At 30.4% G+C, this 26,318-nt stretch overlaps 1 protein-coding gene across 4 annotated transcripts in view; it reads right to left on the bottom strand.

The window, feature by feature from the left end:
• LOC115891484 (fatty acid hydroxylase domain-containing protein 2) overlaps positions 1–26,318 on the bottom strand; it is an 80,045-nt gene that overhangs the window by 21,769 nt on the left and 31,958 nt on the right. For all 4 annotated transcript variants that reach the window (XM_030911937.1, XM_030911938.1, XM_030911936.1 and 1 more), the window contains exon 2: positions 23,976–24,222. In XM_030911937.1, the coding sequence (XP_030767797.1) occupies positions 23,976–24,222 (247 nt within the window). The remainder of the gene's footprint in view (positions 1–23,975; positions 24,223–26,318) is intronic.

Raw genomic sequence — 26,318 nt, 5'->3', positions numbered from 1 at the left:
TAAATTGTCTTGATCAAAATTTTCGTAAAGACCAATATTGGGTCGGACATCTGAATTGTTACAAACAAAATGGCTCAATTTTACAGGGTTCTACTGCTTTATTAAAAAAAAACTTAAACTTTATTTAACTCTTCTCTGTTGTCTCAGCAATTTTTAGCAAATTCATTTTAGCAACATTTTAAACAACAATTTAGATTTGGCTTTTAGTTCTCAGACGGCCCCCCAATTCATTAGTTCGTCCCCCCAATTCAAGCCAAGGCATATGTATGTTTTCTCCGTCAACCGCAAAGTTCGCGTCAAATTCGTCTACCATTTTTACAAAGTTGATCTCGAAAAATATTGCACCGAGGCCCCCAGTTGTCAATCTACGCTACCGTATTCTTAGTACCTATACATTTAGATAGACACTATTTAAATTTACCTAATGCTATTCATTCTTTTTTTGCTACCAGTCAGTCATATTTATTAGATATTAATAAAAGAATAGTGGGTAAAACTATACAGGGTGAGTCTTAAATAGGTGCAAATATTTTCAGTGGTGGTATTTTTCGACACCAGGAACACGTTTGTGAGGTTTTTTTTGCAAAAAAAGATATCAAAAATCGAGCATTTTCTTTTATATTTTCCTGTATACTTTAGAAAACTGTTTAGAACTTCCTGTTCACCGCAAATTTTCCCACGGTATAGTTTCTTAATCTCTGATATTACGGCACTAAAAGAGATGGAAATACCGAAAAATTAAGGTGGCTCAAATTTTTTTAAAAATAAATCTATTTTTTTTTTAATTTCCAAACTTTAATAACTCGATTGGACTTATTTGAAACTAAAGAGAATATATTATGTTTATTTTATTGAGATCTACCAGCCCTGAAAATATTTGCACTTATAGACTCACCTTGTATAATAAAAATTTTCAAACCGAATAAACATCAGATGACTTAAAATTATAAGTGTCCCAGAGAAAGACATTTTACAATAGTTATTTTACAAATTGGTGTTTATGTTTAAAAGCGACTGACGATTATACTGATGCAAATTGATTAGTTAGTCATGGAGTCACTAAGGATCGTACGTCACTTTAGTTAGAAGATTAACTATTAATTTTTGCTAATCCAATCTTTTTTGAGCTCTTATCGGGACCGGCCCACCGGCCCATCTTTCCACCGGCCCACCCGGAATTTTCCCGTTTTCCCATATGGCCCATCCACCCCTGAGTAGCCCTCTTGATTATGACCACTCTAATAAAAAAATAAGATAGAAACGATTACTTTATTCTAAAATCGACAATATACCAGGATACCATAATACCAGAGGTATTAATATCTAATAATTAAGAAATCAATGACAGTGAATAACAGACGACGCCTCAGTGAAGTCATGGTAGGCTTTGGAAAAAAGTTGCTTCTGACGTAATAGTATAAACGTCAAAGTGTTATTGAATCAACATTTTGATAGTCCTAGCAGCGTTTTTTCTCTTTTGAAGAAAAGCATTTTTAGAAAAGCTATTAAAAGATAAAAAAACGCTGCTGAAACTATCAAAATGTTGAATTTTGCAGCAATTTTTTTTCAAAGTTTATCATGAATTCACTGAGGCGTCGTTTCTTAGTCACTCTCATGGATATCTTAATTATTAGATATTAATACACCTAGTATTATGGTATTCTGGGACATTGTCGACTTTTTGAATAAAATAATCTTTTCTATCTTAGTTTTTATTAGAATGGTCATAATCAAGAGTGCGTGAACTGCCCCTTCCAAAATTTAGTTAAAAGCGCCATTAAAAGAATGTTGTCTCTCAATGCCTTTTACTCAGTGGAAGAATTTCTAAAAATTGATCTTTAACATCTTTTTTTTGTAACAAACGTGAGTTTTAGCATATCTTAAGTTTTATGAGTGTAATACTAATTTTATTTTATTTAATTATTATTTTATTTTGACTAGGTTAATTATTTTCTTTTGTTACTTGAGTAAATGTATTTTTTTATCATGAAGGTAATGGTAATATAGAATTTTAATTTTCGTGTATTTTACAGTTTTTCGTTCATGTGTTTTGTTTGACCAAACCCTCAACATTTTAAAATACTTTTAATATAAAAAAATTTCATTTTGTAATTCTCCCTAACAAAAAATTAATATACAAGGTGTTCCATTAAAAAAAAATAAAGAAAATTATTTTATATTTTAGAAACTTTGACATATAGAATTTTGAACATTCTGTATGATTTAAGATTACAATATTTATAATAAATTAAGTACAGACCAACTATACTAAGTACCTAGCATATTTTTGATTTTAGGATACATATTTTTATTTTTTCTTAAAAATGCTGATGAAAATTATATTTTTTTCATATATTTATTTATAGCTATAAAATTATAAAAAATTAATTATATCTTAGGACTGTGTAAGAAGGAAACCAAAAATGCAATAATATACAGAGTGTTCCATAAAAAATCATCCCGATCCACTAACACATTTTCGAGCCACCCTATAAAAGTTAAAATATTTTTCTGAAATAGGCCCTAATAGTACATCCTTTAGATATGCACTTAAACAAACTTTCTAAGTTCTTCTTTATAAGAGCAACAGATGCCCGACGCGTTGCTGCAGCACCTTGTATTGAACTTTCAGAAAGTACTTAATTGTTTTTCTGGATGAATATAATTCAATAAGATTTTTAAATAATCCTAAAAGTATGTAACTACAAATATTTATGTCTTCAGAACGAGCAAAACATGAATTTTAATTCTTAAATTTTAGACGATAACGGGTTTCTGAACCTGTAGTCGATAGAATGAATAAAATATAAAGATGTTTTGAAAATTTTCCTTTACCTTTTCATGGCCATTTTTACCGAAAACATTTTAAGCAAAGTTGTATTTTTATAAATATTTTACCGCAAGTGGACAGAAATAAAATCTTGTATTTTAAAAATGTAGATTGTAAAAATGTAACTTTTTTGATAGATTTCCTTACCTTTAAAAATCTACAGGGTGTCCCACTAAGAATAGCTCTCGGCTGTATCTCGGAAAGTATTAGCCGTAGGGGCTGCGGAAAAAAATATTTATAACTAAAGAGGCTATGGGAAATTGCTGGAAATTATTTTCAAGTTTGTAGAACGACCGCTAGGGGGCGCAACTGCAACAAAAAATAAGAAAATGGAGTTTTTACACAATTTTGCCTAGATAAGGTGTACTATAAGTAACAGCTTCATAATCTTCGGTAATTTCTGAATATTTTTTGTTAGAGCCATTTTCCTCTATCTACCAAAATAAAGTGGTGGGAGAAGGTTAGATCTATTTTTATTTGAATATTAATAACTCTGGACTGGATGATCGGAATCCAACAAGCGAGGACTCGTTTAAAAGAGCGTTTCTTATTCTATATTGCACCATATAAACAATAGTAATAAGCTTTTGAACGTAGACGCTAGGGGGCGTTGTCTTACAATTTAACAAACATTGCGCGTTTTTTCAAAAAAATGAAATGCAATAGTATATGTAATTTTAGCTGATAGTAAAGAGTAGTAAAAAAAAGTCAGCGAAAACCGCATCTTGATATCTTCTTTCAAACCGAAGATATTAGCAAAATTATAATAAATACCAAAAAATAAGCCCTTAATTACTTTATTTTTACAGCACGGTATCAGTAGCCCTCTTGATTATGCCCATTCTAACCTAAAAATAAGATAGAAACAGTTAGTTTATTTTAAAATCGACGATATACCCGAATATCATAATATCAGATGTATTAATATCTAATAATTAAGATATTAATAATAGTGAACAAGAAACGATGATCCAGTGAAGTCATGGTAGGCTTTGGAAAAAAGTTGCTTTTGACGTAATAGTATAAACATGGCTGGGAAACTTAAATGGAAATGACAGTTCATTAAAAATAGTTTTTCCTCCAAGATGCAGAGGCGCAAAATATTAAAACTGTCAATATTAACAATGCAAATGTCAATATCTGACAATAATAAAATTTGATTTTTAACTGTCACTCAGAGACGCTTTTGTTGTGATTTTACGGTTTGATTTCGTTTTGATTTGTCGAATTATTGTAAAATTAAATTCCTTCAGATTTTTTGCCAGTATTCTGTTTTAGACAATGTTTTTTAAAAATGGTGGGACAATTTGTGTTTTGTAATAACTCTTAATTATTTTTTATCATGGAGTTTAATTGTTGTACACCTGGTTTCCGAAGGATACAATGGTAAGTAAATTAAACATATCTACTTACAGTTATAGATTTTTAAATTAGTACTGCTAATAAATGCTACTTGCAGAGCAGTTATTTAATTTTTTTTACGGTGCATGTAAGGAATTAAGGACGCGCGTTTTATATTAGCATGATCAGCAGATGATTACATATAATTTAATTTGTTTTTATTATTTCAGGTCCCAAACGGAAACAAACTGGGAATCTTGCCTACACCAAAATTATATAGCCGTTTCCAATTCAGTTCAAAGGGAGGAAAATTATGTAAAACTTCCTCCGTCTACCAGAGGCGCCCTTGTATAATAAAATTGAAATGTATTATAAGTTGCCTATCTATTTAATAGTATAAGTCTTTTATCTATGAGTATAAACGTCAAATTGTTATTAGATCAACATTTTGATAGTCTTAGCAGCGTTTTTTATCTTTTGATTGCTTTTTCATACCGTGATACCGTGATACCGATATGATACCGTGTTGTAAAAATAAGGTAATTAAGGGCTTATTTTTTGGTATTTATTATAATTTTGCTAATATCTTCGGTTTGAAAGAAGATATCAAGATGCGGTTTTCGCTGACTTTTTAAGTTTGACGCGTTATATTTGTTAAATTGTAAGAAAGCGCCCCCTAGCGTCTACGTTCAAAACCTTACTATTATTATTTTTATGGTATAATATAGAGTAAGAAACGCTCTTTTAAAGGAGCCCTCGTTTGTTGGATTCTGAGCATCCAGTCCGGAGTTATTAACATTTAAATAAAGATAGATCTAACCTTCCCTCACCACTTTATTTTGCAGATAGGGGAAAACGGTCCTAACGAAAAAAATTCAAAATTTACTGAAGATTATGAAGCTATTATTTATGGTACCCATTATCTAGGCAAAATTGTGTAAAAACTCCATTTTCTTATTTTTTGTTGCAGTTGCGCCACCTAGCGGCCGTTTTACAAACTTGAAAATAATTTCCAGCAATTTCCTATAGCCCCTTTAGTTATAAATATTTTTTCCGTAAGCCCTACAGCTAATACTTTTTGAGATACAGTCGAGAGCTATTCTTAGTGGGACACCCGGTACATTACAAAATTATCAGTTATTCTAGAAAGTGTTTTCAGTAAGAATTCAAAAAATAATTGAGAAATCAATAAACAACAAGAAACCTATTAAACAATACTAAATACATATACAGGGTAAATTTTAAATATGTGCACCTATTTTTAGGAATCTATATTTAGACCCCAGAAACACGTCTATGAGTTTTTCCTCGCCTTTTTTTGAAATTTTGGAAATTTTTAGTTAAAAAGCATAATAAGTTCATAATAATATGGCAACATACATAGTAGATTGAATTTAGAAGAAAGAAAACCCAGAAAAGTTCCAATCGTTCTCAAAATTTTAGAAAAATCATTTTTTTTTATTTTTAAAGCAAAATATCTCGATTATTTTGGACTTTTACCGAGATACCAGCCCTGAAAATATTTGCATTTATTTAAGTAACTCACCCTGTATAGGTATGTAATGTAGTAGATTAAATTTAGGAGAACGAAGACAGAGAAAATCCAGTGGTTCTCAAAATTTAAGTAAAAAATCATTTTTTTAAATTCACAAAGTAACTCGGCTATTTTGGACTTAGGTATTTGAAAAACGATAAAGAGAAAATATGATTTTTGTATCAAGATCTACCAAATGAAATATTGAAAATATTTGCCCTTATTTAAGACTCACCCTGTACAGATTTCAGTTAATGGGATGTATACAGGGTTGTTCACCACATACGACACGGAGAATTGTAGCTAAATGATTAGATTTTTACAAATTGTAAGTTTTGGGTTCGTTGAAGGACTATTAGAGCTACAATTTGAAAATATTTTTACAAGATACAGAGTGTCCCAAATAAATAAAAAATATCAAAGTTGTATTTTTTAAATAGAACACCCCGTATATTATTACATTTTTAGATTCTACGATTAAAATAAAGATAAATTTGATTAAGGTTTATTACACTTAAACCTTACCGTTTTTAAAATATTTTCAATTTTGCAAAATTGCAGTAAAAATTTTAAGGCTTCATTTCTCCGAAAGTATCAAAGTTTTTAATGCTAAATATTTACTGAAGTTTATTTATTGATCAGTTATTGTGCTGCAATAATAAAAATTATACTATCTTATACAGAGTGTTTCAAAATTTATTTTAAATAATTACTAGCTTTATACGGCAATAACTTGTTTAATTTAAATGGAATACCCTGTATATTTTATGATAATCAGATGCACAATTTAATGGTCTATCAAATTGTATTATACCATTTTTTACCTATCTCTTCAAGTTTCCGTAGAAAATGCATTTTCTTGTAATTTAGAACTAATTTATCAATATACCCATGGAATACTGACATTTTAGATTATTTTTAAAGATGTACCAAATTTTTAAAGGGTACAGACACTAATATTGTCGATATAGTTTGATTATTTCATTAAAAAATATAAAAAAAACTGTTTGCGTTGATTAATAATATTTGCTCCAAACACTAAAAAATGAATTTTGTATGTGTATTAGACAGTGTGGTAAAAAGTAACACCTTAAAAATGATATTTAATTTTTTGACAAATGTTTATAACAACAGAGACGTTCATTTTCATAACTTATTATTATATTGATTTCGGATTCAAATCCACATTTATTAAGAATAATTTATTAACTAACACAATTAAGAATGTAATTAATTAGTATTTGAGCGGAAATAATGGTGGAATATTTAACTAATTGTATAATCTTTTATAAAGATTTAAACAGTTTCCTTTTTGCATACAAATGGGCTAGTAATATTACCGTTTTGCTAAAAACGATAATATTACTAGCCTGTACATTTTGTACAATTGTTGCTTTAAAAACAATTTAAAATATGTCAATATTCCATGGGTATATTGATAAATGATGTCTAAATTATAAGAAAATGCATTTTCTATGAAAACTTGAAGCGATAGGTAAAAAGTGGTATAACACAATTCGATAGACAATTAAATTGTGCATCTGATTCTCCTAAAATATACAGGGCATTCCGTTTAAATTAAACAAGTTATTGCCGTTTAAAGCTAGAAATTATTTTAAATAAATTTTTAGACACTCTGTATGAGGTAGTATTATTTTTATTATTGCAACACAATAACTGATCAATAAATAAACTTCAGTAAATATTTAGTATTAAAAACTTTGATACCCTCGGAGAAATGAAGCCTTAAAATTTTTACTGCAATTTTACAAAATTGAAAATATTTCAAAAACGGTAAGGTTTAAGTGTAATAAACGTTAATCAAATATACCTTTATTTTAATCGTAGAAACTAAAAATGTAATAATATACAGGGTATTCCGTTTAAAAAAATATAACTTTGATATTTTTTATTTATTTGGGACACTCTGTATCTTGTAAACATATTTTTAAATTGTAGCTCTAATAGTCCTTCAACGAACCCAAATCTTACAATTTGTAAAAATCTAATCGTTTAGCTGCAATACTCCGTGTCGTATGTGGTGAACAACCCTGTATAATATACTTAATAATATTACAATTAAAAAAGCCTACAAAAGCTTTTACGGAGAAAAAACTATCTGACATGCACTAAAAAAAAGTTGGTTAAATCTGTTAAAAACTATATTTGCAAAAGCAAAGTTTGTAAAATGTTGTTTTTTACAAAGCGCTTTTTAAACAAAGGTATATCGACAAAATTCAACAAAAGCTGGTACAAAAACCGAGATAGATATACTGATTTTTGAAACTTGCTGTAAATTTTTCCCACTTTTTACGATTGAATTTCTATTCTACAGGGTGTTTCCTATGTAGTCTAAGACAAAAAGATTACATTATGACCATGGGGTCCGAATTACTTCCTTTCTGATCTAAAAAATAAACTAAAAAATACTATTTTTATACAAAATAAATGACAACTAAATGAATTCACTTAATTCCCTACTAAATAGACACTTTTTACACTACTTTTTTTTGTAAAAGTGTCGTTGTCGTTATTATTAAGTAGACTGAATGGTACTAAATGAACTCGTCAGTCTACTTCATGTCGACTGGAAAGTTTAAATTTCGGGAGATATATTCTTGTTAAAAAATGAATTAATAAACAAATACCCTAACAAGCGTTGCTTAAATTGCAATACAATGTAATAAATCAAATTTATACTACTCAAGATATAGGCTTAAAATATTTTTGTTAAGTTAAACATTTTGTTTGATACAAAAGACCTGAAAAAAATAGGGAAAAACACGAAAGGGTAAAGTGATTCGAATATGAGTTATTTAGATTCAGCCGTTAATTTAATTAAAATTCTAAATTCTTCAAAGGCAATCAGGCTTCTGTATTAACAAGCCCGGAAATTAAATAAATTTTGTTAATAAAATTCCTGTTGTATTTAATAAAAAAGAGTAAAGTGTTCTAGATATTTTCAATTTATTTCTCAAATATCTTTTGTCAAAAGCCTAAATGTGAGTTAATTTAAAAAAGGGAGAAGAATATGAAGAAGCCATTCAAAATGCTGGGTACTGTATCAAATTTTGTATGATATAAAAATCTGATTTAATTTAATTGAATTTTAAAGCCTTACAAAAATCGAGTTAAAATGTTTATGAAATATATTTTAAAGAAAACCCTAAGAAAATAAACAAAATAAATTAAGTATCTATATTATATGCAAATACAATCAAGGGGGGAACTCTGTAATTAAATAGATAACTCTGTAACTAAATAGATTGCTATTTTGTTCGAGTTTCGTCCCAGAGTACCTTAACTAAGAGTCTATCTATTAGGCTGTACTGTTCGAGTCGCTCTCGGGGTGCATCCATACCATCCTAGAAAAAGCAGAACGGCGCGGCGTATCGACGCGGCGTAACGACCTTGAATCGATTTCCAGCAATTCTATTGGCTGAAATTGTTGACAGATGGATTTTCGAAAAATTTCAGCCAATAGAATTGGTGGAAATCGAAACAAGGTCATTACGCCGATACGCCGCGCCGTTCCGCTTTTTCTAGGATGGTATGGATGCACCCTGAGAGCGACTCGGAACAGTACAGTTGCAAGCGGGTGTGTGACCGAAGGAAATATTTATTATATTTTATAAATCTGCCTAAGGTTTAGCCCGATCCTGTCGTGTTAATCCACACCCAAAATTCCAAACACACGTGCTTTGATTAAGGTTTGCAGAGCTTCAGCATTTGCCATAAAATAGCAAGAAATTTGTTACAAAACGATATAAATTATATATCACTGTACTCACAAAATTTCAATCTATTTCCGTATTGTAACGGAATTTTAAATTAGGTCTTTATTTTCGAGAAAATTTAGTCTAAACATAAGGAATGTTTTGTTGATGTTTGACCTTTAAAATCTTAAAAATAAAGAAGTTGTCTAAAAAATGAGCTACAATACGGGTATAGTATAATCCTTTATTTTTAATTTCCTTCTTCATTTGTATAAAAATACCTAGTCAGTTTTACATAAACCGTTAAATGCCGAACGCTTATTTTGCTACTTTTTCTGCTGTTTACAAAGATGTTATACTTGCCAAGAAAAATTTTGGATTTTTTTTAAATTTTAGTTAAAATCATAATATGGCAACATAGATAGTAAATTAACCTTACAAGAAAGAAAATCCAGAAAAGTGAAATATGTATAGTGGTTCGCAAAAGAAAATATAGTGGTTCTCAAAATTTAAGCAAAAAAATTGTTTTTTTTTAAATTTTCAAAGTAAAATATCTCGATTATTTTGGACTTATTTGAAAAACGTTAAAGAGAAAATATGTTTCTTTTATCGAGATCTACCAGCGCTTAAAATATTTGAACTTATTTGAGACTCACCTTGTATTTGAACTTATAGTAGACTCACCTATTATTTGAACTTATTTGAGACTCACCCTGTATATCGAGAAACACACATTTCATTTGACACTATGCCACTTTAATAATATATATTCCGCACGCACTTTTGTGTACTTTCGTGCTTAGGTGTAAAAGTGCTTTACTTTTATGCCTAAGAGCACAGAATATACAGGGTGGTCCGAACTGTATTCCGGAAACTTAGGCAACATATTCTGCAGATAAAAGTAAGGAATTTGGAAAGTAAGGAAAATTGGAATAACAATTAGGATTTTAGTACTTAATTCAGTCGAAACAATTGGAAAAACTTTGTTTGTTGATGAGAACGGGATACCTATACAATAAGTAAACTTTCCCTATTATACCAGTTATGCTGTAGTTAGTTTTGACAAATAAGCATGATTTAACGAAAGTCTTTGGAACTATGAATCTAGGAATAAGCTACAAACTTAAATTTGAAGGCCGGCTTTTATACGAGAAAATTTTGAACCATGGTTGAAACAAATAAATGTAATAATTAAATTGATATGATACATACCTCTATTTTTGAAATATATTAATATATTGATAGAAAGATTGTTTCAATTAGTATTACTTCAGGTAGTTTTGGCATTTTAGGTATGTAATTGTGCACTTAATTTAAAAATAACTTAGAAAGAAGCTTGAAACGCATAGGAGCTCTTTATGTATGCTGTATAATTAAGGTTTGTATGTTATGGAGTGATTTTATACAACAAATTTATTATTAGTTGAATAAAAGCAAGTTAATACCACATAATACAATTAAAATATATTTTACTCTGCAATTTAATGTTATATTTTTAAAACAACAAGTGTCATAATGTTTAAGTATCATTATAATAAAAAAGTTATACTGCTATAAATTTAACATTGAAATAACTGTAATTATTGTTATACATAAATTAAGTAGGAATAATTTTACCTCGACAATATGTAAAACTTCAAATGAATCTTAACAATTTTATGTCATGTATAATAATCAAATTTAAATCACACACTTTTATTTATAACTGACACTATAAGACCAAATTTTTAAATATAACTTTACATGCTTACATTATATTGTTTACTTTTTACTAGTAATTACAATATGAACCAAAAAATATTAATTACTATCAATAAATACATAAAAAGTAATATATTTTAAGTCCATGAAAATAACTTTATAGTTAGCATATGCATACAAACAACAGTCTTGTTATTAGGAACAAATTTATTTGAGCTTTTTTTCATTGTTTTGATTAATATCCCTGTTAGTCCTGACTGGTAAAACCACCTGAAGCGATGTCATCCAAATCTGTATACATATATGTATCATAACATAACTTATTCTTTTAAATAATTATCCTTCCTTTGGTTTGATGATAATATATTGTAGATTTATCTAAACTTCTTACTGCAAAATGTTGAAAACTAAACTACACTAAACATTTTAGGGAATGATTACGTAGAGATTTCACTTACACTTAGCATCCTTTTTAAAAGATATGTATGGTAGTTTGCAAGTAAGGTCTTTGTCTTGTTCTAGATTAGATTTCTAGAGGTTGATCTCGGCCAGACCCACTGCGACCTTCCCAGATCTATTGTGGTCTTGTCTTGTTCTATAATGAAGTTTTATGTGCCAATAGGTTATACTACAAATAAGATTGTTAAAAATATTCACTGGAGCATAAATCAATTCAATCCACTACCTAACGTGTATTGAATATCGACGATGTTAGAAAACACATCAAATGGCGGCCTTTTCGTGTAATACACATTTCTTCACTAAAAATATCGACGCCTATACATTATTAACTAATAAATTTGTAGCATTTTAGTGGCTTTATAATTATTTTAAAATATGTGGATAAATATTTTTATCCTGAAATTGACAGCTTCTCAACATTTGACATGAACAACATATGAACAAATTCAGACAAATGTGACATTTAAACAGTCCTACCACTACAGTTTTTCCAGAAATAACCCCAAAAATCCGCCATTTTGGCGCCAATAACATTGAACAAACCAATTGGGGTACTTTATATATATAGGGACTTTAACTCCTACTAGTAGAGGGCGCCACCTACATGTGTTTTAACTGTTTTGAAGTGTAATAACTTTTTGTCCATACCTGTATAAAACTACCGAGCGAAAAAATATACATCTCTGTGACTTTTTACGTAAAAAATATCTCTTTGTAAAAATCGCTACCAACAACCGTTCTTAAGATATTTAGAATGGAAATAGTCAATACATGTCATTATTAAAACACGTTGATTTGAGTAGATATAGTTATTTCACTGAAATAATAAATTTTGGAATTTCTTATTTTTTTAAATTAATCATAAATTTTTCTGCAAAAAATGATGATAAAACGGTTTCTGTTGAACTTTTGACACAAAAACATTTCAAATTGAAGATTTCAGTCTAATAACTATTTAATCAACACGTTTAATTTATGTCAATGATGACAGGTATTGATAATTTCGATTCCAAATACTTCGAAAACCATTACTCGAGACCTTTTTCACGTAAAAAACGTCGTAAATATATATTTTTTTACTTGTTAGTTTTATACAGGTACGGACGAAAAGTTATTACTCTTCAAACCAGTTAAAAAATATGTAGGTGGCGCACTCTACTAGTAGGTGTGATATTGACATCAAAATCAAATTTCTCATGTAAAAAAACTCCCACTAATTTTCATCCAAATATTGACGTTACTTCAGAAATTATTTGGAAAAAATCGAAATAAAAATGAAACTTCTACACCCTGTATCTCCGAAACTAAGCATTTTAGGACATACATTTATACGAACTTTATTACTTATTTTTATCTGCAGAATATGCTGCCGAAGTTTCCGGAATACAATTCGGACCACCCTGTATATTCTGTGCAAGCTATATATACCGCGTAGCTATACAGGGTGAGGAAATATTTTCAGGGGTGGTATTTTTCGACTCCAGGAACACGTCTATGAGGTTTTTTAGCAAAAAAAGGTGTTGAAAATCGTGCATTTTCTTTTAAATTTCCCTGTATATTTTTCGAAAACTTTTTAGAACTGCCTGTTCACCGCAAATTTTCCCACGGTATAATTTCTTAATCTCTGATATTACTATAGTTTTACAGCTTTACTCTATGGTTATGACCCTAAAAGGGATGCAAATACAGAAAAAAGCCGGTGGCTCTCAATTTTTTTCCAAAAAAAATCAATTTTTTTCAAATTTTCAAACTTAAATAACTCGGTTATTTTGGACTTATTTGAAAAATGGTAAAGAGAAAATATGTTTCTTTTATCGAGATATACCAGTCCTGAAAATATTTGCACTTATTTAAGACTCACCCTGTATATTCCCCGCTAGGAGTTAAAATGACTTTTTTATATTGTCAATCACGTCGCAAAAATTAATACTTTCGTGACGTTTGAAAAAAATCCCGGAAACCTTTTATAAAAACAAAGATTAAATATATTTAGAAAAATAAATAATGTACTCGATTAGGTATAATTCACTTATACTTATCAGTCTTTTAAACAATAATTAAATTGTTTTGCAATAGATACATAATACATATGTACTAATTTAAGTGTATTATTAACTAGGGATTAATTATTTTTTATTATAATTGAAATTTTTTTAAAGACAATCAAGGCCTTAACCCTTTACTTGGCAAAAGAAAATATTTCTGATTTTGCCTAAAATTTTATGATTAATGAAATAAGTAACATCAATGTAGTTAGGAAAAAATGCAAAAAAAAATTTTTTTTTTGCTCTTGGTGGATATTTTATATGTATCCCAGAGGATACATTACCTATTTTGAAGAAACTAACGATAAATAATAAATGTATCTTAAAATATACATTGCCAATTATTACTAACATTGAAATACTAAAACTTAGATTAAATAAAAAAAAATCGGAAATTAGAAACAGGAAATATGTATATCATAACATTTAGGAATAAAATATAGCTTAATATAGGTGGTATTTTTTGTTTACCTCTCAAAATGTTCCATGTTTATCCAAAGAGTTTCTAACAACACTAACAGTCAAGAGCGCAACAACAAACGGAACAAAGCACTGATTCAAAATGCTAGATACATGGAGATTTTAGCACAAGTGGTTGGTGCTGCACGAAAACTGACTCTTGACCCTATATAATACCGCATCAACAGTAAACGACGACCAATTTAGTTGTAATTATTTACCGCCGTGTCTCGCATGTGTGTAGCGTATATTTATCAACAATAACGTTAATGACAACAAAGCGTTCGCAATAAGCCCGAAGATAACGCGAGCGCGAGCGCTTCAAAATACAAATTAATGTAGATCTTGCGTTGAGAAAGATAATGGCAATCAAAAATTGTTCAGCGCCTTTGTGTGAATTGTTAATTTAATAAGTGCGATAAATGACGTAACAGTGACAATAAGAGACAACGCAAAAGAAACAAAACTTAAGAGTCACTAGCCCGAAAAAGTAGGAAAATTAGCGTTCGGCATTTAACGTTATATGTACAACTGGCTAGGTATTTTTACACAAATGAAGAAGGAAATTAAAGATAACAGATTATACTATATCCGTATTGTAGCACATTTTTAGACAACTTCTTTATTTTTAAGATTTTGATAGTCAAACATCAATAAAATATTCCTTATGTTTGGACTATTTTCTTTCGAAAATAAAGACCTAATTTAAAATTCCGTTACAATACGGAAATAGATTGAACTTTTGTGATTACAATGATATATAATTTATATCGTTTTGTAACAAATTGCTCGCTATTTTATGGCAAATGCTGAAGCTCTGCAATCAAGCCTTAATCAAAGCACGTGTGTTTGGAATTTTGGGTGTGGCTTAACACGACAGGATAGGGCTAAACCTTAGGCAGATTTCTGAAATATAATATATATATTTCCTTTTGCCACACACCCGCTTTACCCGATCCCTGAGAGCGACTCGAACAATACAGTGTAACAGACTCTTAATTCTTAATTTAATAAGTGCGATAAATGAAGCAAGAGTGACAATAAGGGATAACGCAAAAGAAACAAAACTTAAAATTCGATTTAGACTACACTGAATAAAAAAGAACCTTTAAATCACTATTTTTCGCTTAGGTGTCTCTGGAGCTTCTTGTTTTTTAACTCATATCAACACATGCCTGGTTATTTTTTAGAATAAAACGAAATTGCAGGAACAATTTGCAAATTTTTCCAATTATTTTTTAATATGACGAGGCGGCTTTGATATTAGAACTCTACGGGGTGCGTCTCAAAAGTGGCTCACCCCTATAACTTTTTTATTGTTCACATAAAAAAACGAGATTTAGTACATTAGTATATGACATAAATTACGATTGATTGACGAATTCAATTATTGTTTTTGGTCACTTCCTGTTTCACCGGTAATGAATCCATTAGACTGCTAAACACAGGGATTTATTTTAAAATTTATGTATGTGACAAGAATTCGCTGTTCGAATACATATCATTCGCAAAGTCTAGTGCAGAACTATATATGTTGTTCTGATATAGAGACAATCTTTATTACCGAGAATCTATAATCGTTGTCACAAAAAATGTTGATTTTTTTTTGAAACGGTTGAATGTTGAATGGTTTCCAAATTCTTACCGACATTTTGATCTGCAGTAAGTACTTTATACTTTGGCATTAGATATAATAGATACTAATTTCATTTTCGACTTGACTATTTCCGAACAATAGTGTATTGTTTTATTAGGAGTAAAAATTTAACTTTTTTGACGATGCTGTACCTGTGAAGAGCCCTTCCAACGTTACAGGGAGGCACAAAAATTACATTTTACTCCGAATAGAACATACTATTTATCTAAAACATTACAAATAATTTTCTAATCAATTTCAAACATTGCAAATAATATGAACAGTAATCGAGCAACAATTTTGTACACTCCTTGAATTTGACATTTAATATCAGTTTAATAGTATATTTTTGTACTTTTGTGCGTAGGCGTAACAGTGCTTTTCTTTTATGCCTAGGCGTTAAAATGACAAAAGTTAATATTTTTGAGATGTTTGAAAAAAAATCCTTTTGATCTGAAGCTGATATGAAACTTTTTTTGTAGAATAAATTAGTGACCGATGTGGAAAAATTTTGGGGCAGAGTTATAAAGATTTATATTATTTAGGACTATTTGGGATAGGACTTTAATTGGAAATAAGTTCTAGTCATTTGGAAATCCGATTTAAATATTGTTTTGATTTAAAATAAAAAAAATCTGATTTAAATCAAAAAAATCCGATTTAAATAAAAAAAATCTGAATTTTTTTATTTTTTTAAAAAAATCATGATTTTTTCCAACCCTGGCTAAAACTGTCTGCAGATTGAAAACACTGATGTATAGGCTTGGCGCATTCTCCGATTTTACTAGCGGAGATATAACTGGGGCCTGAGCGGGGCTATTTCGGTTGTAACGATTTTTTTTAAAGGTACATAATTATAATTTTAGAAGATGTTCATAAACAATCAAATCGGTGTGAGAAGTTTGTGAATATATAAAATATTGTTTCTGGAGAGTTGAATATCCGGAAAAGTTGAGATATTGCATGTTATTACACCCAAATACCCAAAACAACGTAATTACGCCCTCCTTTACATTTTTTCGACAATTTTATTAACATTTGCAATTGTCACAACACAACACGACGCACGCCTAGTTTGAATTCTTTATTACTTATTTTTTACTACCCCAAACGGCGTTACATCACACACACCTCGTATGACAAAGCCACGATTTTCATATTATTTCAATGCAACCAACATAGGTACTGCGTGAAATACACATCAAAAACTTCTGATTTCTGCCTTATTGAGCGCTGCGGTCGGAATTTTTAAAATCAACCGAAATGCACCAAGCCTATAGATTTTAACAAATATATTTTTGCTTAACTAGACGATAAAAATTCAAAAAACATCAGAATAAAAGTGAAAATAGCTTCTCTGATCTCTTGCTAAATAAATCTACTGGCTAAAGCAAGCCAATAATGTAGGGTGCGTCGCGTCGTGTCACGGTGTAGGCCAAGGATAACCGAAACATAACATCAAGGGTCGATGTAGGCTTGAATGACAAAGTTGTCATGTCAGCCTCCCCCCCCCCCCCTTCCCAAGTTACTATAAAGTTATATTGCTTGTAACTGGCTGCATTATTTGATCCTTGCTTAATAAACCGTAAAATAGACACACTTATATATAGTATGTTGGAAAATTGAACAAACAATACATGCATAATAATATCACATAATATCCAGGTGAATCTTAAATAAGTGCAACTAGTTTTAGGGGTAGTATACAAGGTGTTCCTTGATGGCATGCTAATATTTAGGGGGACGATTCTTAAGCCTATTGTAAGAAAAAAAAACTTCATATGAATATATTGTCCTAAACATCTTAACTTTTCAGATACAGGGTGGTCAAATTTTCTATTTTTTTTTCAAAATATCTTTGATGTTATATTGGATACACAATCTTCTATGCATCAAAATGCATATTTTGATATACAAAAAAAAATGTTTTATTTCTTAATTTCCTTCCCGCCGATGCAGAAACGATTACAAAACAACAGTCATCGCATCAGATTTTCAGCGATTTGACGCTGAAGTAAAAAATCAGGAGATAAAAATTGTTTAGAAATGAATGGAGATTTTGAAAATAATTTTTATTTTAAGAGAAGTCACTGGTGTACTAATTTTTTCTTCAAAAATATTTAATGTAAAACCCGTATGGACGGCACTGGTTAAAATAAATAAAAAAAAATGTTCATCAAAAATGTATTTTGATGCATGGAAGACGTGTATCAAGTTTCATAAAGATATCTATAATTAAATCTGAGTTATGAAAAAAAAAATTTTTAGAAAATTTTACCACCCTGTATTTCAGAAATTAAGATGTTTGGAACATACATATGAAGTTTTTCTCTTAGAATAGGTCCAACAATCACCTCCTTAAATATTAGCATGTCATTAAGGACCACCCGGTATTTAAACCCCAGACACACGTCTATAAGGTTTTTTTCGCGAAAAATTAATTTTTAATGGAGAAATTATTTTCGTTTTTTTTTAAGTTAAAAAACATAACATCTTTATAATATATCAACCTACCTAGTATGTTGCCATATTATGAAGATATTATGTAAAAGTGGATTAAATTTAAAAGAAAAAAAAACAGAAAAGATGCAGTGGTTCACAAAATATCAGCGAAAAATCATTTTTTTGGAAAATTTTAAAGTAAAATATCTCAGTTATTTTGTACTTGTTTGAAAAACGGTAAGGAGAAAATGTGTTTCTTTCATCGAGATCTACTGTGTTTATGACAGCCACCGCCTTTATTTCGAACAGAAGAGCAAAAGAGTCAAATCAATTTACCTAGCTATTTCGGAAATCAACCCGGATATTAACTTTTAACAACAGAGAGACAAATGGATAAAAAAATAAAAATACGCCTTACTAAAATCCAAATGACTGAATCCAAACACCGGAGTTTAAAGAATAGATAATATTATATTCGGAAATAACATACGTTTCAGTATTTCTGTTTTAAGAGTACTGTAGTATCACTACAGTACTACTATTTGTGTAGTATCTACCTAGATATACAGGGTGGCCCATTAATAACTTAAAAAAACGCCACATTTTTTATAAAAAATGCCTAGTCAAATACGATTTTTTTAAGCGAAAATGTCAAAAGTTGACATATAATATGTCATTCTATTCAGAGTGTCATTTTCTATCGAATAAAGTAATAAAATACCGAGGGTGCCATTTAAAAATCAAAAGTTTTAGTCATTTCGGGTGAAACAGGAAGTGACTGAAAACAATTGAATACGTCAATCAATCCTAATTTATATCATGTACTAACATACCAAATCTCATTTTTTTTATCTTATAAAACAAAAAAGCTATAGGGATGAGCCACTTTTGAGACGCACCCGGTATAATGTTAGCTAATTATTTTCGCCACCTCATTTGTCATCGGTTTTATGCGATCATTACGTATCATTGGCACATCCTCCGTAATCAGGATATTTAAGATAAAGAAAATGCATCAAAACGTTTCTATATAGTTAAACGAAAAAATTTAATGAAAAATTGGTTATTTTGAAATTGGAGGTATTAAGTATTAAAAAATTTAAAACAAAAACTCGTTTTCTATTTAGGATTTTAAATCTATGTTTTTGGAAATTCCGCACAAGTGAACTCTGAAATCCGGAAAATTATCTAAAGTTTGTCTAAAGGAAGAGAACAGTGCACAGTGCCGTCTTTAGTGTAACGGGGCCCTGGGCCTGATATGACGCAGCGAAGGGCCTCTGAAACCTTGGACGGGACCCTTTACAAAATCGCGGTATTTTGTCTTTAGTATTTCTCTGAAAAGGTCGCTAAAGTAACGCGACTCATGTGGAACCGGTATTCCCACCGCTAGTTGCTTTTAAATAAATGCGAAAATTCGCTCGGGGATTTCCCGATCTAAATACTGCAGGACCCGTGAATGGTCTGGTAAGCGCGTGCAGTTTATGACTCGTTAGCAAAATTATGTTCTGAGTATGTCCCGGATTGTCTTTACAAGAGGAAAAACTTTTTTTTATTATCATGACATTTTGAGAAAAATGCATTCTTCATAAAAAATGTTGCTTGTTTTAAGATGGTTAATCCCGTGTATAATTTTCCAAATTTCCATACCGTTTTAAGAAAATTGAAAAAACAAGAAAATGATGTAGTTGAATTTTTTGAATCCTAAAAATTAAAAGACTATGGTAATATAATTTCGATTTCATTCTTTATGGTTATTATTAATTTTGATCAAGGTCATATTTTTGCTGTTGTTAAAGTATCACATTTTCCAATACCTATTATCACTCTTTCCGGAGCATTGAACCAAATAAATTTTGTGCTTCTTTAACATTTTAAAACAGCAATAAATATGACGTTAATTAAATTTCTATCGATCAAAGACTGAAATCGAAACTATATTACCAGAGAAACAAGTTTTGATTTTTAGGAAAATTCAACTATATTCTCATGTTTTTTTTCATTTTCTCTATAACGGTTTGGAAATTTTGAAAAGTATAAACGGGATTAACTATTTTAGAATAAGCATAAATCCGGGGACATACTGTATAGTGTGTTAAACCATTAAATTATTTTTTAACTGAAATATTTTAATTATAGATTTTATACACCTAAAAAACAAATAAATGCGTAAATTTATATTTTTTTAGTAATTATATAAATCGTTTTGTCATTACTGTCATTTGAGTAATAGTTCATAAACAATAATAATATAATTTTACGTAACAAACAATTTTAGTAATTTAAAAAAATATATATCTTAACACCAATTAATTTTTGTTTTAATTATATTAAAAATTAAAAATACGCTGTCAGATGATTGTTACAGACTTATTATACAGGATATCCCAGAAATAAGTGCAAGTATTTTAACTGGAAGTATTGTTCAACCCCAGAAAAAATTTTGAAAATTCCGAATTTTTTGAAAAAATTTTTGCAATTTTTTTTAGTTTTTAGTTAAAAAACATAATTTCTTGATAATATGGCAACATAGGTAGTATATTAAATTTACAAGAAAGAAAATCCAGAAAAGATCCAGTGGTTCTCAAAATTTTAGCAAAAAATATTCTTTTTTGAAATTTTCAAAGTAAAATAACACGTTATTTTGGACTTATTTGAAAAACAATAAAGAAAAAATATGTTTCTTTTATCGAGATCTACCACCCCTTAAAATACTTGCACTTATTTCTGGGACATCCTGTATATGTTACAGCTAAAATGGATAGGTACTTGGCTAGTTTTCAAACTAGCCAGCTATTTTGCAAACGAATAGCAAAACCAACACCACAAACTGACACCTAACCAACAAAATAACAGCGCTTTTTGAAAAATAGCTGACTAGTTTGAAAACTAGCAAAGTGTCCATTTTAGCCGTAACATATACAGAATGGTGGTTCGAACTGTATTCCGGAAACTTCGGCAACATGTTTTGCAGATACAATTAAGTAAAAAAGTTCATATAAATATATGTCCTAGAATGCTTAGTTTTGGAGATACAGGGTGTAGAAATTTCATTTTTATTTCGATTTTTTCCATATAATTTCTAAAGTAACGTCAATATTTGGATGAAAATTGGTGTCTGGGAGGTTTTTGATATGAGAAATTTGATTTCGATGTCAATATGGCTCCTACTTGTAGAGGGCGCCACCTACGTATTTTTTAACTGGTTTGAAGAGTAATAACTTTTCGTCCGCACCTGTATAAAACTAGCTAGTTAAAAAATGTACATTTACGACGTTTTTTACGTAAAAGAGGTCTCTTGGAAAAAACCGCTACGAGTAACGGTTCTCGAGATATTTGATATCGAAATTACCAATACCTGTCATCATTGACATAAATTAAACATGTTGACTAATTAGTTATTAGACTAAAATTATAAATTTGAAATGTTTTTGTGCCAAAAGTTCGACAGAAACTGTTTTATCATCATTTTTTCGAAGAAAAATTGATGGTTATTTTAAAAAAATAAAAAGTTCCCAAATGTCTCATTTCAGTCTACTGTCAATAACTATCTACTCAACATGTTTATTTTTAGTCAATAATGACATGTATTGACTATTTCAATTGTAAATATCTTGAGAACGGTTGCTCGTAGCGGTTTTTACCAAGAGACATTTTTTACGTAGAAAATCGCGTAAATGTATATTTTTTCACTGAGTAATTTTATACAGGTACGGACAAAAAGTTATTACTCTTCAAAACAGTTAAAACACATGTAGGTGGCGCCCCCTACAAAGAGGAGTCATATTGACATCAAAATCAAATTTTTCATGTCAAAAAACTCCCAGACACCAATTTTCATCCAAATATTGACGTTACTTCAGAAATTATTTGTAAAAAATCGAAATAAAAATTAAACTTCTACACCCTGTATCTCCAATACTAAGCATTTTAGAACATATATGTATATAACTTTTTTACTTATTTTTATCAGTAAAATATGCTGCCGAAGTTTCCGGAATACAGTTCGGACCACCCTGTATACTATTTTTGTCCTTTTTCTATTTTTATCTCCTTTTTTAACCAATCTGAAACTAGATAATATCTTTTATCTAAATTTTTGAATAAATGGATTTTGTTGAACAACGTCGCTTTTTTACGATATCTTTTTATAACTATACAGTGATGTAAAATTGTTTCTACATCGCTTATACGTCACTAATAAACTGGAATTACTGGAAGTCGGCAATATTAAGGCTTCATAGTGATTGCGATAGTTTTATTGATATACACCTTCCTTAAGAACCTCGAAATTAGTGGTTTCAATTAGCGTAGAAGTTGGTTCTTCTAATTTCAATATAAACATTCAGAACGCCAAAATTAGCGGTAGTCATCTTCAATTAGAAGAAGAAGGTTAACAAACTTTTTCCATTAACCCTAAAATTTTGCGAATAATAATAATAATTAATGGATTTAGTATTTTTTATCTAAATAATCTAGTATACAGGGTGGTTTGGACTGTATTCCGGAAACTTCGGCAGCATATTCTGTAGATAAAAATAATAAAGTTCGTATAAGTGTATGTCCTAAAATGCTTAGTTTCGGAGATGCAGAGTATAGAAGTTACATTTTTATTTTCATTTTTTCCAAATATCTGAAGTAACGTCAATATTTAGATGAAAATTGGTGTCTGGAAGTTTTTTGACGTGAGAAATATGATTTTGATGTCAATATGACAACTATTTAAAGGGGGCGCCACCTACATGTGTATTAACTGTTTTGAATAGTAATAACTGTTCGTCGGTACCTGTATAAAACTACTGTGTGAAAAAAATATACATTTTCGTGACTTTTTACGTAAAAAATGTACAAAAATCGCTACGATCAACCGTTTTCAAGATATTTGGAATGGAAATAGTCAATACAAACATGTCATTATTGACAAAAAGCAAACACTAGATAGTTAAAAAATGAACAATAGATAGTTATTAGAAATTGACAAAAAATAAACAATAGATAGTTATTTGACTGACATAATAAATTTGGAAAATTTTTATTTTTTTAAATTAATCATAAATTTGTCTGCAAAAAAAATATCATAAAACTTGTTGAATGTTTGGCTCAAAAAAAAATTCAAATTGAATTATTTCAGTCTAACAACTTGTCAATGATGATAGGTGTTCACAATTTCCATTCCAAATATCTCGAAACCCATTAATCGTAGCAATTTTTACCAAGAGACCTTTTTACGTAAAAAAACTCGTGAATGTATATTTTTTTACTCGGTAGTTTTATACCCGTTAATAAAATTTGTCGATGGCGCCCTTCAAATCTCTCATCAAATTTATCATGTCAAAAAACTCCCAGACACCAATTTTTATCCAAATATTGATGTTACTTCATAAATTATTTGGAAAAAATCGAAATAAAAATGAATCATTTTTATCTGCAGAATACACTGGCCGAAGTTTCCGAAATACAGTTCGGACCACCCTGTAAATATCAGTAGTCTATACACAAGGTTTTACTTGATACGATTTGACTGAACAGGTAAGATGAAAGGTAAATCGTTATAAGTAGACGCGGCTTAACGCTAATCCTATGTAAGATCTTTGATCTTTAACAAAGATATTTTTTGGTGACTGCTTTGCAAACGCTACCTAGTTCAAGATTTCGATACACAAATCAATGAAAAAAGACAAAGCGTTACTATATTTTTTATCTAAAGCCCCGATACACAAACGAGATAATTACTAAAATACCTGGGAACGAACGCATCGCGATCGAAATAAGCGATTTTGGCCGCAAAATAACAAAATGCAAATTTGTTTACCATGTAATCGTGTTTCTGGCAGCCGCGAAAATAATTAAAGCTGTGCTAATGACGACCAGGACGCTGCCTAGCGAGGACAGGATAGAGTTGGGCTGTTCCTTGTAGAAGGGATCCTCGTAATTTTCATAATTTATTTGTTTGTTGTTGTCGTTGTTGGCTTTGTTGGACGACGTCGTCGTGGGGCTCGCCGAGCTGTCACTTTGCCGGTTGGCAACGTCGGGCGATCTGTCACCGAACATAGTCAGGCCTGGAAACAAACAAATTAATTCAATTGACGGAAAGTAAGTGTTCCGCCGGGACCCCATTACGCCACACGCCACGCCATGCCACCCCACGTCTTGAAGATCTGTGCGTGTGTTTTTCCATTTAATTACATGTATTGCTTACACACACGACCCAACATGCCACCCCACGCTATCACACGTGATGGGCGATTCGTCTGTCCCAGATCTCATAATATGTACACTCTTCCCTACGTCGCAACACGTGGACTCACGTGGAATAGTGTAGCGTCGCGTGGCGTGTGGCCTAGTGGGGTCCCGGCATTATTTTGTCTCCGCACCAAAAAAACGATAATGCCTTTAGGTGGATCTGAAGAAAATTCAAGTTAAGAGTAAAGATATAATTTTTGTAAAACTTGGAAAATAAGTTTGTTATAATAATGCTTTTATTTATTCACTATTATAATAAAGAATATGCATTCCTTCGGAAACTCTCTATTTATTTATCTAGTAATGCTAAAACACTCTATTTGAAAGTCGATTAGAGAAAATAGTATGATTCATTGGCAAGCGATGTAAATATTTGTGATCAGGTAAAATTGTGATGTAAGAGGAGGCTTAGCTTGCAGGCGGCGGCGGGTCAATAGTAGACGGGCCGGCCGGCTGTAGTGCTGTGTTTTGTCATAGAACTGACATTTGGGGGTTGCGAGTCTTTTGACTATAAAAGTTGCATGTACTGTAAGGCAACGGGTCGTTTGACCATTGAGAAGAAAACCTCTTGTGACGACTTGCCTTCGAGGTTGGTCTTGAGAGTTTGAGGTCTCCCTTGTCTTCTCGATTGACACGATGCGGCGTTGGGGTAGTGAGGTACCCCAATTAACCTATTCGATTAGGATGCAAATCTGTTGAAGATTAATAACCAATAGATCCGAATAATATTTGAATTAGATGGAAGACATGGAATGGGATATATTGAATAGAATGTCAGTGATGTCAGTGGCTAGGGGGCGGAGTACCCCCGGGTGAGTTTTACTATTTAACTATCAATTTTATCTAGATCAGTAAATGTTTGTTTTGTTATTTTCATGTACAATGAGAGAGTGCTTGCCAATGACCAACTAAATGGATATTTGAGGTGAATTTGCATTTTGAGACCCGGTTGAGTAAGCCCCAGAAATAAGCGATTTTACATTTTATTGGGCCAAGTTGATTGTCGGCCTTGGTTGTCCAGCAGTTTCTTTTTTCATCACATCAATCTGCACTCACCGGCACGAAAAACGGGCAAAAATGCAAATATTCGAGAACACTTTAGTTTTTTTAAACAGATAAGTCTACAAAAACCGTTGATAAAGATTATTTAAGAAAGGGAGATTTTCACAAATCTAAGATTTGTCAGCATTCATGGGACACAGGGCACAGAATAAATTTTAACAATGCCAAAATTATAATGAAAGAAGCGATAGCCTCTAAAAGAAAACTAAAAGAAGATTTTTTAATACAATCTAATAAAAATAAATGTATTGCTCATGCATCTGTAGATATTGGTAATGTATGGCAATCGCTTCTTTGATGTTAAAGGACATAACATAAATGAACATAACATACGTAAAAATTAAAAACAAATTAAAAATAATCATACAGAAAGTTTGAGGCTTTTTAGTTTTACCTTATTAAGTAATTGTTATCAGTGTAGTAATTGTTAATTTTGAAGTTTAACTTGATATAATGTCATTTTAACGGAACGTCAACGGTTATTGTAGACTTATCTGTTTAAAAAAAAACTAAAATGTTCTCGAATAAATGCATTTCAATATTTTAAATAGTTTTTTTTTCTTTATTCTTTGTATTTTTTTTGCTTCCGACGACGGAAAGAGATAAACTTTCCGAAACGTTAAACATTTTTTTGTTCGTTAGGACTATGTCATCAGTGAATCTTCGATGGTTAAGATATTCTCCATCTATTTTTAATTCTTTGTTGGTCCAGTCTAGTTAACGGAAGATTTCTTCTAGTGTTGCTGTAAACAGCTTTGGGGATATTGCGTCTCTCTCTTACTCCTTTGCCAGTTTAGTACTCTGGGGTTGTTTTATATATCATTACTCTTGCTTTAGCTTCTTTGTATAT

Source organism: Sitophilus oryzae, unplaced genomic scaffold (assembly GCF_002938485.1).
Source record: "Sitophilus oryzae breed Bouriz unplaced genomic scaffold, Soryzae_2.0 scaffold_1181_pilon_pilon, whole genome shotgun sequence".
NCBI classification, from domain to species: Eukaryota; Metazoa; Arthropoda; class Insecta; order Coleoptera; family Curculionidae; genus Sitophilus; species Sitophilus oryzae.
Note: the sequence above shows the minus strand (reverse complement) of the source record. Positions and strands in the feature narration are given on the sequence as shown.